The 12,711-nt window shown below is 34.8% G+C and overlaps 1 protein-coding gene across 1 annotated transcript in view; it reads right to left on the bottom strand.

Annotated features, from left to right (window-relative positions):
• ROBO1 (roundabout guidance receptor 1) overlaps positions 1-11,199 on the bottom strand; it is a 606,013-nt gene extending 594,814 nt beyond the window's left edge. The window contains exon 1 of the mRNA XM_042809975.1: positions 11,112-11,199. Within this exon, the coding sequence (XP_042665909.1) occupies positions 11,112-11,199 (88 nt within the window). The remainder of the gene's footprint in view (positions 1-11,111) is intronic.
• Between the last annotated feature and the right edge of the window lie 1,512 nt (positions 11,200-12,711).

Genomic DNA, 12,711 nt, shown 5'->3' with positions numbered 1-12,711 from the left:
AAAACCACCACTGTCTGTATAGTTTTTCAAAAGCCATAGGAGGAAAAAAAAAAACAAAAAGCTATAATAATGGAATCTTTCTGAAAAATAAAATCACAGAAATTTAATGTCTATTTCAATTGCAAACTATAATTTTTATAAGTGTCTACAATAGAATAAAACAACGTGAAGTCTTGCAAGAAAAGTTGTAGTATGAAATAAAGATAGCAGACAGTGAAAGAACAGCAGATTGCAGTGTGAAGTCGAGTTTCCAAGCTAGCCTTAAATAAGGCAACTCAAGTCCCATAAGTAATCTAGCCATGAGAGCAGAGAGCTCAATTTGGGTAAGCTGTGTAAATGCTAGAAGGAAATGAACCTGAAGTTAACATATTGACCTCTATACAGCAAGCCCTTTCAAGGACAGAAATTTTGAAAGTGACATATTTTAAAGAAATGCAAAATAAACTGGGAAGGAAGATAGACAGTAATCATCAATCCTAGTTTTTCTACAATCCTAGTTTTAACTTAGAATAGTTGGCATTTTTTTGAAAATTTAGAACAGAGTCCTATAAGATTCAAGTACCAGTTTTGATCTGTGTACTTAAGACATATCAAAACTACCTTGTTAAAGGCAAATGTTAAAACAGTATAAAGACTTTCTCCCCCGCAACAGCTCCAACTTAGAAGTAGAAACAGAAACCAATACAAGTGGGCATGCCACCAGACTGCTGACATTTTAGAACAGATGCTAACTTCTTTGTGCAGTGTTGGTTGAAGCTAACCTGAAGATTACAGTGAAGCCAATCATAAGCATCTGTGATAATAAACAGATGATAATAGTTTGTAATGTCTAGTAATAAAAGCAAATAATAAAAATCAAAAGAAATGAACAGGAACTAGAAAACTAGGAAAAAAAAAAACAACAGGAACTAGAAAATAATGAATCTGTGCACGTGTGTACCAGAGGATAGATGAAAGAGGCAACTGAACACATGCCTCTGAAAAATGATTTAGTGTTTTTTTTGTTTGTTTGTTTTTTAATCTTATAATTCCAATTCCAAATGTCTCAGTTTCTCAGTAGAAGATACAGTCATGAACATCCACAGGCTTTGGTCTTTCCATTTGGTCCAATTCTGAATTAGAACAATGCTTAGTCCTGAACTGATAACCAGATGAAATGCAGCTTATCAACTACCAACTATAAACAAATCTGCACTTAGAGATGTAACAAGGGGAGATCACAGAAACAGCATCATTAGAGCATCACACTTTTCAAAATCATGATGTTTGTGTGCTACATGCCAAATTGGCAAAGAAGCTTAAATCTGTAGCAGATTTCTAGAATTAAAATCTACGTTTTAACAACAAATATGATTAAAAGAAGGAAGACATGCTTAAACATTGAGTAATTTCAAAACATGCAAGTGATCATTTTTGTGTTAGTGTGGTGCCATACTTTTAGAGAAGAGTTACTGAATATAATAAAATATTTTTTACTGTACATGACTTGGAGAAGAACTCATTGAGAGCAGCCTTGCAGAGGAGTTGGGAGGCCTGGTGGATGAAAAACTGAACACAAGCCAGCTGTGTGCTCTTGCAGCCCAGAAGTCCAATGGTATCCTGGGCTGCATTAAAAGAGAGGTGGCCAACATGGAGAGGGAGGTGATTGTCCCCCTCTACTCAGCTCTTGTGAAGCCCCATCTGGAGTATTGCATCCAGGCCTGGGGCCCCAGTAAAGATGTGGAGCTAATGGAACAGATCAAGGGCAATGATTATAGTCACAGGGCTAGAGCACCTCTCCTATAAAGACAGCTTGACGGAGTTAGGATTGGTTAGCTTGTATAAGAGAAGGCTCTAGGGAGATCTCATTGTGGCCTTGAAGAGACTTAAAGAGAGCTTATAAACAAGAGGGGGACTGACATCTTACGTGGTCTGATAGTGATAGGACAAGGGAGAATGGCTTCAGAGTAAATTAGGGGAAATTAAGGCTAGATGTTAGAAGGAATATTTTTACTCAGAGGATGGTGAGGCCCTGGCACAGGCTGCCCAGAGAAGTTCTGGTGCTCCATCCCTGGAGGTACTTAAGGCCAGCTTAGATAGGACCCTGGGCAATTTGAGTTGATGAGTGGCAGCCATGCCCATGGCAAGGGATTGGAACTGGGTGATCTTTAAGGTCCCTTCCAGCCCAGCCCATTCTATAATTCTATGAAAATCTTAAATTTTACACCTGTGCTTTTAACTCTGAAGATTCAGATGGGCGTACAGAGAACTGGGAACAATTTAATCATACTTAATAGGGAGTACAGTAAGTAAAAGAAACCCTGAAGGGTATAACTCCAAATAAAAGAGAGAGAGTGAGGGAAGAAAAAGAAAAAAGACCAGCAGTGCATCCCTTTGTCAGGTACCATTAGTTGCCTAGCTGCCTTTTTATTTTCATGGATTAAAAGTGTGACCTTGGAGGTCACATCAGCTGCATGTCAAAATGATGTAGGCATAAACTTCAGTCATTTATGATCTAATTTATAAAGCAAGTTATAAATAATATCATTAAATTTTATCCATAGGGAAATACTGGGGAGGAAAAAGAAGAAGAAAAAAGACTACAGAAGTGTAATTAAAGAAATATCTAAACATAGAAACTCAGCAGTAAATGGCTAACCAGATGTGCTTCACATCACTGTTAAAGGGTCTTTTATCTTCACAGCAGCCTGCAAGAATGCCTTAAGCAAAAATCATTAGTAAGGTTAGGTGTTTTTGTTTTCATTCAACAGAATAAACTTAGTTGATTGATTTGGAAGTAATATACACACCATATTTGACATGTTATTTTGACTACCAACATACAATCGTCAATGTAGGAAAAATACTGAAGCTGTTAATAACAAAAATATAAACTTGAAAAATAATGGAATAAGGAACACACAGCAGCTAGTCATTTACTCACTGCTGTACTGATAACATGATAATGTATACAGTACTTGTTAGTGCCAAACTAACTCCATAGCTAAGGATGAGTAAAAGCTTAAAATGACTTATTTGGTTTCAACAATTCCACTATGATTTAAAATTCAGACAAGACAAAAAGTAGGAATTTTCTGTGAATCTTGTGCAAAATTAAGGTGGCAGTCCCTGAAAAAAGATTTTTTTTCTTATATATAGATACAGGTTTATGTAAACTACTTTTATCAAGGCAGAAATTGTAGAATACATTTGACAATTATTAAAATACTTAATAAAGCATCCCTAGGCACCATATTACACAGCACTAAAAATAAATTAACAACTATAGAAAAGCCTGCAGAAACCCCTTGAGTAGTCATAAGTGTGAAAATATCCTTGTAAATTCTTACATTCTTCCACTGATATGACTAAAATTAAGTTTTATAATTGATGTTAAAGTCATTAAGTTGCTTTGAAGGTCTAAGAGATTGATCACCTAAATAAAGATTAGATTCAATAGAGACTATGTCATTTTGCTCTGCACTTTTGAAACTGAAGACTTTTCTCAGGACAATTTATCACTTATTCTTGTTTTAATTTATGTAGAACAATTTCTAATCAAAATTCTATTATCTATAAACACATACATTCTTCATTAACATTCATGAAATTACAGAATTCAAGAGAATTCATTCTTAGATTATGACACACAAACTCCTCTACAGTAGCCTTGCTATGTGCTTTGGAGTGCCACAGAACTATGTAGACTAGAAGATGTTTTTACAGTCAGTTTATAATGACTACCAGGGACTGCCAAGGCCTGACTATGCCAGTCTGATAGTTTTTGTATATCTGTTTCTAAGAAAGGAAAAAAAAAAATTAAAAAATTAAAAAACTCCTCTAAATCTTCAAGTAAGATTGTTCGTGAAGAATACCAATAAAAGGTTCAGAATCCATACCACATGTTTACAGAGGCTTAAGCTGAGGCCAATGAAATCCATATAAAAAATATTTCCCCTTTTTTTCTTAAGAGTCCAATTGTCACTGCTGACATTTTTTCTTATTTCTTTTTTATCTGCTTCAGTAGACATCCTTTCTTTTTGACATCAGTTCTGGAAAACGTTCCTTTACTGCATTAAAAACAAGTAGACTAACTCTGTGCTTTGAGAATAATTGTAGATAAGGGATTCTAGGGGGGAAAAAAATAAGAAGAGGAGGAAATGTCTCTGTGATTACACCCTCAAAAAGTAAGAACGGGAAATAAGTAAGTGTTCCCTTATTACGTATGCACAGAAACTGCTTATAAAATGGTCTACCTGCAGGCACAATAAGAGCAGCTGTAGCACATAACCTCTATCAGTCATAATCTAGAACAGTGCCACTTTCTATTAACCAAGCAATAGAGGAACTAAAATTACTTACACTGGTCTATGCAAGTCACTCAGTTTGCTCCAGTGCATTTTGATGGCTTAATTAGGAAGATGGTGCAGCACATGTGCTCTACTAGCCAGGTTCATCACAGAGGTCACATCATCAAGGCAGAATAGTTACATGATATACAGCTAGATTAAGAATACAGATTTCTTCCTTAAGTGTCTTGCAGCTTACTCTGCCTCTTGGTTTATCTCCACATAGTCAGACAATTAAATAAAGTATATTACTTTATATATGTCTTTTTAAACGCTACTAAAGGAGCCATTAAGTACAGCTGGCAATCTTTATTTATTAAGACCTCAGTGTACACAGTGACAATCTCTGAAAGGCAAGGCATGTGCCAGATTTTTTTTTCATGCCTCAACATTTGTCCCCTTTCATGGCATGACGTTTCTACTTGATAAGAATTCCAAACCTTTGTCTACCTTCCCACCTCCCCGGAAAAAAAAAAAGGGAAAAACAAACTGACACCATAAAGAATAGGAAATAGTGAAATACTCTGAGAATTCAATTCACGAATGCTGTGATTTAAGAACATTTTTCAAATATTTTGCAAAGATGACATATTAACCCACACTTCAAAGGACAGATGACACAGAATGTCTTTTCAGTCAGTTATCAACTGATAAATGCATGTTGTCTATACATTTACAAATTTTTATACATACGCATAGGAATACACAGTGGTCAGATCAGATGACTTTAGCTGTACTGCTACCTCCACAAAAGGTTACAGTATGGACTATGCTCTTACACAAACAAATCTGGTCTTTCTGAGAGCACAGATGAAAAAAGAAAAAAAGAGAGGAAAATTGTTATTTGTCTATCTTCTTAAATATTTTTGCTGCAAGATTCATCTTTGTAGGGGCTAAACAAAAGGTACGTATTTTATCTTTTGTTCTTTAAATCTGAGTTCTGTCTGCTTCAAGTCAATTGGATGCAAATGATAGAAGCACATCTTTCCACAAGATCCTTAACTTCTATGAGGCCTAACCCTTCTGACTGCTTTCTCTGAATTCGATCACTGTCTACAAACTTGAAGGCACGCGTAAAAAAAACCAATACATTATCATCCCTTGCTATGCATCACTTACAGATTCATCAAAACTTACAGCAAAATAGAATCACAAAGATGTAATTTATAGTCAATACTGTTATACATTAAACCCTGTGAAAATAAAATGAGAGAACATGCACCAAAATAAAGCATTTCTTGCCAGTAGTTTGTCAACAGATCCTTTTGGTGGTAGAAGGTATATGTCAGGAAGTTAAGAACATGACACAAATCTGTGGTACCAATGAGTAAGGTGAATTCGAGCTGGCAGCATGTCCTTGCCGAGAGGAGCCTACCAACAATCTGGGGGTGCTTCAGTGAGAGCAAAATCAACAGGTCAAGGGGTGATTTATTTCATCCAGCTGTCATTAAAGAGTCTGTGTATGGAAAAATGCTTCCATTCTTGAACCATTTGCTCCAAGAGAGAAATAGAGACTCATGGGGATTCTTCCCCATTTTTCTAAGATTGTCAAAGGCTGAGACATACGGAAAAACAGGGAGAGGTTAAGGGAATTGGGTTAGTTTAGCATACAGAACTCTAAGACAGGAGAGTAATTGCAGACTTCAACTACCTTACAGAAAGTCTTGTGGAAGTGAGAGCCAGCTAGACTTGCACAGTGGAAGGACAAGAAGCAAGTCACAAACTACAATACTAAAAGTTTCAACTCTCTCTAAGGAAGGAAGAAAAATACACCAAAGTGCCCCGAAGAGTTTATGAAATTTCCATCCTAGAAGACGCTCAGAACTCAGCTAGATGAGACCTTGTGCAAATTGATTTAATTCAGATGATAGCATTGTTCTGAGCAAAAAATCAGACAAGATGATCTTCAGACATGAGTTGAAACCTCAGTTTTTCTGTAATTGCGCCCACTTACACACTTTCAATCTTATACATATGTCTTTAATCAGAAGTAGCTAGAGGTTATCTTCATTTTCTCTCATATTCAACTAAAGAATAAGAGGAATTTAAATGGAAATTGGAGACTGATACGTAGAAATCTGATAAATCATGTCCTTCTGACTTTAGAGTTAATGTTCCTCTGGGAACAAAACACCTCTTCCTGAGAAGGCTCAGATTTTACATAAGTTGTGAGGTTTTTGGTATCTATCCTTTCCCTTATTTCCCCACTGACCTACAAACTAGACTTTCCTGTCCAGGTACTCTGAAATGTTTACTAGCCCACCACAAAATAATTATGAGCATCACTGTTTCAAAGAGATAGAAAAATAAAATCAAAATAAATGCCATTTTTTTAACTATCAGCTCAGCTGCTACATAATTCACTCAGAATGGGTGAAATCTATTCTTTCCAGATGAAGGAATGCAAATCTATATCCTCTACTTTTTAAAAAGTATCAAGGGAGTACAGGTCACTCTTAATTTCCTTAGCTCAGTGAGTCCTTTACAGTTCCACAAACAGGAGCTTGTACAGAATTTGAATCCTTTTTCCTTTGCTACTGACACAGTGTCAAAAGAGAGGCAGTAGTTAAATGGTGGATTAAGTGGGGCTGAACATTTCATTTTTTTAATATTGCTCTCAGAAAAGCCTGCAAAACCGTAAAACTAGATATATTCTTCAAGTGAGCAATTCAACACCTTACTCAGATCATTGAGAGATTTATTTTGGATATCTAATCAAAATTTCATTCAGGCACTTTAAAACAATAGGAGAATGAATCTTTATGAAGCAGCAAATGAGGATCTTTCAGTGTTAGGAGCCATCTTTTCACGATGACTTCACAGGTAGTAGGGAAACCACAATAACATAGAATTTCTTGTTAAAATGTATCAAACACTTATAAAGCCAAAGTACCATAATCAGATAATTCCAGCATTTTGAAAAGCACGTAGCAAAGTACACCTGCAAATCCGTAAGCTTTTATTACCTATCCAGTGCACAGATTCTGAAGAACTGAAAAGTTAATTTATATTTAAAAACAAAACAAATAATATCCTTGAAGAGGCTGAATTAGATGGCTCCTCATGTTAGTAAGTTATGATGACCTTGATGAAAGCTCCCAACTTACTCCATAGCATGGCTTTAAAGGTAAGCAAAAGATACATACTCTACTTGAACATTAGACTCCATTTATGAAAGCTTAATTATGAATAATAACTGTCTTGTCAAAAGAGACAACCTATGATAGTGAAGATATTTTCTCCAATGTTTTATTAGTAAGCCAAGAAGTACTAGGGAAAGTGAATTTTGAAATATTCTTCTCTGCTCCACAGGAAGCAAAATCCTGGTCTGGTTCTCTTCAGGATTCCAGCAAGCTCCTATGATTATCAGAGAAGTTTGTAGAATTTTCTGTATAAAACTTACACTGGTGAAACGTTGTTCTCAAATGTACATTTTGTTGCATATATTTTACATTATGCTTTGTTATTTATCTCTAGAAAAACCTATTTTCTGGAGGAAAAAAATACAGTTAATATTTAAGAATCAAAACAGATATCAGAAAAACGATCCATTTTACTTAAAAATTAGGGATAACGGCATAAGATTAGCATTTACTCAATTAGTGGGAGACAGAATTTGTATATGATGGAGGTCTGTAACACCTCTATGAAAATCTCAAAAAAACTAAATTCAAAAGAAGTTTTCTCTTCATCCTCCACTTTCCAAGATTTCTCTTAGAGCAATTATATTATTAAATCTACCAGGAGCATTAAAAAACTGTTATAAGGTTTTAAAGATTTCCTTTTTCCAGATATCTCTATAAAGCTCAAAGATTGATTAGATCCCACATATGTGGCACCTATTCCACTTCAGATGGAGGATACTTTCACATACACAGTACTACTGCCTTCTAAAGATCTGATCACAAGCCTAGCCAGGTCCATGAGAAATGCTTGTACTGCTTTTGCTATCAAATCACAACTTTGAAAAGGTTGTGCCCACCTCTAATAATTTAAACTGGAAAAAAAAAAAAAAAAAAAAAAAAAAAAAAAAAAATCCAATTTAAATTATTCAAGACTTTTTCTACCTGTAGGATTTGAAGTTCTTTTGTTGCACTTCAGTATTTTTGACAATGTAGTAAATGCAAACTTTAAAACATTTCAATAACATAATTGAAAGCACAGAGAAAAATGTATGCATCCAAACATAACATAGCATTAGTTAATGCCATGTTTTCTTAGATCAGAGCACTTTAAAATCAACAATCGAGTTATTCAGCTTTTAAATATGCCGAAAAACTGGAAAGAAGAAAAAAAAAAAAAAAAAAATCACATCCTTCCAGATAATACTCCACTCCTGATTAAATAAAGATGTGCCAAGGCAGAGGTACTTTATGCCTCAGGAGACAACCATAGTGGAACACCGAGTGTATTTTATATGTGAATTAGAGGTAAGATGTAATGACATGAGATGAAAGGCTCAGCCATGATTTTAATAAAGGGGAGAGACAGTACTTCCCTGTGGACCCCATATGCAAAAGAGTGAGACTCAACAAGAATATATGAAAAGATTCAGAAAAAATGGCAGCAAACATTTCAAAGTTGTAAGACCATCATTAAAATTCATCACATTTTACTGAAGTCAAGAATTTTAGTTCTTAGGGCAAGCATTAACAAATTTCTGAGAGTTTGTCATCAGTAAGCCAGAACAATGTTAAGAATTTGAGAGTTTGAAACAATAAAATTCCATTATTAAAGGTTTTTCTAGCAAGGAAAAAATTTATCTAGAAATAATTAATTGAATGATTTTTGGAAGGAATTTTTCTCACCAAAATCAAACAATGCAAAACAAAGCAACAATATACCAATTAACAGTGCTGTGATCTGACATGTTGTTTTAGCAGTTACTGCTTTAAGCAATTCTCAGAAAAAGCTGTTGTCTCCTCTTATATCTACGTATCTATCTCTATCTGTGTTTAAGAATACAGCAGAATTCCAAAGAAGCATTATTTCTCCCCCACAATTAAGTGAATGAAAGCATTTCAGATTTTGCACAGATCTTTCTGTGCAATTAAAAAAAATTAGGAATGACAAGCTTTGTAAGAAAAAGCCATGAAAAGAGCAAAAAGTGATTGGGTTGAACTGCTTCAAGGAAAAACAAAACAAAAACAAACAAACAAAAAACCTCCATGCTAGATTTGATCATTTGTGATATTCACACTTCTGGCACCCCGCTCAGCTAGACTGAGCACACCAGTGTCTGGCTAAGCAGGGTAATCTCCTGGTTCAAGCATTGGATCTGTGATGAAAATTACAAAACAAGGACAAAATCAAAATGTCACCTGAGATTTTATTCTGAAACTAATTTGACGGAAGTAATACAATGCCAAGAGCCTTTTTAGTAGTGTCTACAAAACTAGGACTAAATTGAAACCAATGCGAGTGGTTGGAGGTAGCTATCATGCAAATACATTTGGATCTGCAGGCGTTCCTTTTACAAAGAGTAGTAGATGTCTTTCTGACAGGCAAATTGCTTTGAAATGGTTTTTGAAGTCTGAGGTCAAACTTTTAAAATGATAATTTTAACTTGCATCTTACTTTATTCCGGAGTCTTTCTGCATCTCCTACATAATGCATTTGAATCCAACAAAATTAGATTAAAAAAAATAAAAAAATAAAAAAAAAACCAGTATCAACTCACTTCCCTAATTTACATTCTGTGAGCCACTTTTCATTACGGGACAACAAATCTTTGAAGGGAAAATCTTTTTCTTTCTCTTTTCACTGAGTATTTGTGTTTGAACTAGTTGCGTTTGTACATATGAAGAATTGTATAGGCAAAAAAAAAATCTGTATGCCCAGCGTAATCAAGTTAGAAATCCAGGCAGTACAGTCTTTAGATTACTATCCAAATGCAAAACAGAAAAGAAAAATACCACACCAAAAAAATCAGTATGTTACTTTCATATTTTCCTTGTATGTCTTCTGGTTCTTCCCACATTTTACTGAAAGAGTGTACATTATTATCAGTAACAATCAAAGTTTGTTTTGTTTTCACTACAAGTACTGAAAATGATTCAGAATGACTCAGAAGATGTTTTTACTGATTTGTTCTAAAGAAAGAAAAAAAAGCCACATTTTATTTCTGGTACTTTGCTTCAACCACAAAACCACTGCACGCTGCTGTTGAATTATACAAGCTACCCATCACTTTCTCTTTCAAGCTGGACAGCATTTTCCTGTTTTTTTTTTTTTTTTTTTTTTTTTTTTTTAAACACACTTATTACTTCTCTCTCCACATTAGTAATACTTTCCACATATGGATACTGGCATGATTACCAGAATTTCACTGAGGACATAGCATTTCAGCTACTTCACATTTGCAATGGCCTGCCATTTTCCTTCTTCAGGAAGGTTCTCTATAGATTTCCTATTCTCTTTGATCTTCAAGTCAGCTTCTGCACTCTGTATTCTTCCCCCCTCCAACAGCACTAATCAAAGGAATGTTTTAATAGCCACCTTAATCTTTTCTTACTTTGATTTTCAGGCTTCTTTTTTTTTTTTTTTTTTAGTATTGCCCTTTATAATCGAGACAAACAATTAATTGCAGCACAGACACCACAGCACTTATTAAATCCTGCATTTTGATAGACAGATATGCGCATAAATTACTAAACTCATCCCCCCCCAACAATGAACATACGGAGAGAGAGTTTTATGTATATACATGCATGTATTCACACTGACATCATAAAAATAATTCTTAAAAATATGAACATTTATGTTTAAATAAAAGGTACCTACCTGGAATAAGCTGACCCAGTAAGTGATGACATCTGGAAAGGCTGCATGCAGCTGCTATTACCAAAAAAGGATAATGTTTCCATTTCATGATGTGTCCTTCCTTGCATTACACCAGCTCAGCAGCGCTAACGTAAATATTACCTGCATTGAGCAATGGAAATAAGAACAGATGAATTAATGATAAATTTAAGTTACTCCCAAATATTTTTACCTAGCATAACTGTGTAAAGTCTGCTGGTTTCAGTACAGTCAGCCATAAAGGTAAATATGTCATTTTTTTTTTTCTAACAATTAGAAAGTTATAAACTACAATCAAAAATACATTAAATATCCTTACAGAACATCCAAACCTTAAAAAGATGTTTTAAAGGTAGAAATGAGGAGTTTCAATATATTTTTTTAAGTGCTGCATGCTATCTGGTTATGATTTAACTCAAGCTATTAAGAAATTTAGCAAGATAGTTGCTTATGTTTAAAAAATGTACTTCAGTGGCATTTGGCTTTCTATAAAACCCAGGTTAAAACTACAACAATACTCGTTTTGTGATGTGTTTTTGCTCAACAAAGACTATGGACAATTTCACCCAGTAATAAATGCAGCTGTTAAGGGATCTTTCTAATGAGTTTGTGTTATTAAGGGATGAAACTTCTCAAGTGACTGGTAGGAAAATTGAATTTCACAAAGGAGAATCTTTAGATTAAATGTGACTTTTAGACTCATTTTTCTTAACCTACGGTTTTCTGGTTAGAAGTATTCACAACTCCACCACAGTTCAGAAATAATTTCTGCTCATCCTATTTGTTCTCTTGCACATCAACTATGTTGGCGCTCAGTATTTCTTGGCCAGAACTCTCCAGATCCCATATTCAGTATATGTATCTGTACAACGATGCTTTTCCTTTACAGGTTTCTGAATAACATGTGGCATTCTTTAGATAATCATAAGCTTCTAAAAACATCCAAAGTTTTTTAGACAAATGTGTTTGAGTATATACAATCTTCAAATAAATGCAATAATTTTATTGCTTTGCTTTGTTGCTTTGATAAGAGCCTTTATCTCAGTTCAAAATAAAATGTGCTCACAATTATTTATGTGTTGTATAATATCTGGAGCTTCACATCAAGTTCCTGGTGACAAAAGAGATGATATTTCATGTATTTGTCAAGTTACTAGATAACCATAACTGCCTTACCTCAACTAACAATTAGAGACCACTGAACATGATTGGAACTGAGAGGTAGGCTGATGCATGAAGTTCTAGTCCAACAAAATATAATTACACTGGACCTTGATAACACCATACCTCCACTTATTTCTCTCTTCTTGTATTTATTTCCCTTGCAACTGAAAACACATATACTGAAATGAGAAATTTTGGTTATGATTCTTAAATGCCAGCTGACAAAATCACATAACAGAGCTATGAAACTGCAAAGAAGGCATAGCCAGCCTCTTTTCAGTGGTGCCCAGCACCAGGACAAGAGACAGTGGGCACAAACTGAAACTCAAAAAGCTCTGTCTATACAACAGGAAGTATTTCTTTCCTGTATGAATGATAGAGCACTGGTACAGGCTGCTCAGAGATGTTGTGGAGTCTC

This window comes from Centrocercus urophasianus, unplaced genomic scaffold (genome assembly GCF_019232065.1).
Source record: "Centrocercus urophasianus isolate 14NV4802_14NV808 unplaced genomic scaffold, USGS_Curo_1.0 seq_12, whole genome shotgun sequence".
Taxonomy (NCBI): domain Eukaryota; kingdom Metazoa; phylum Chordata; class Aves; order Galliformes; family Phasianidae; genus Centrocercus; species Centrocercus urophasianus.
Note: the sequence above shows the minus strand (reverse complement) of the source record. Positions and strands in the feature narration are given on the sequence as shown.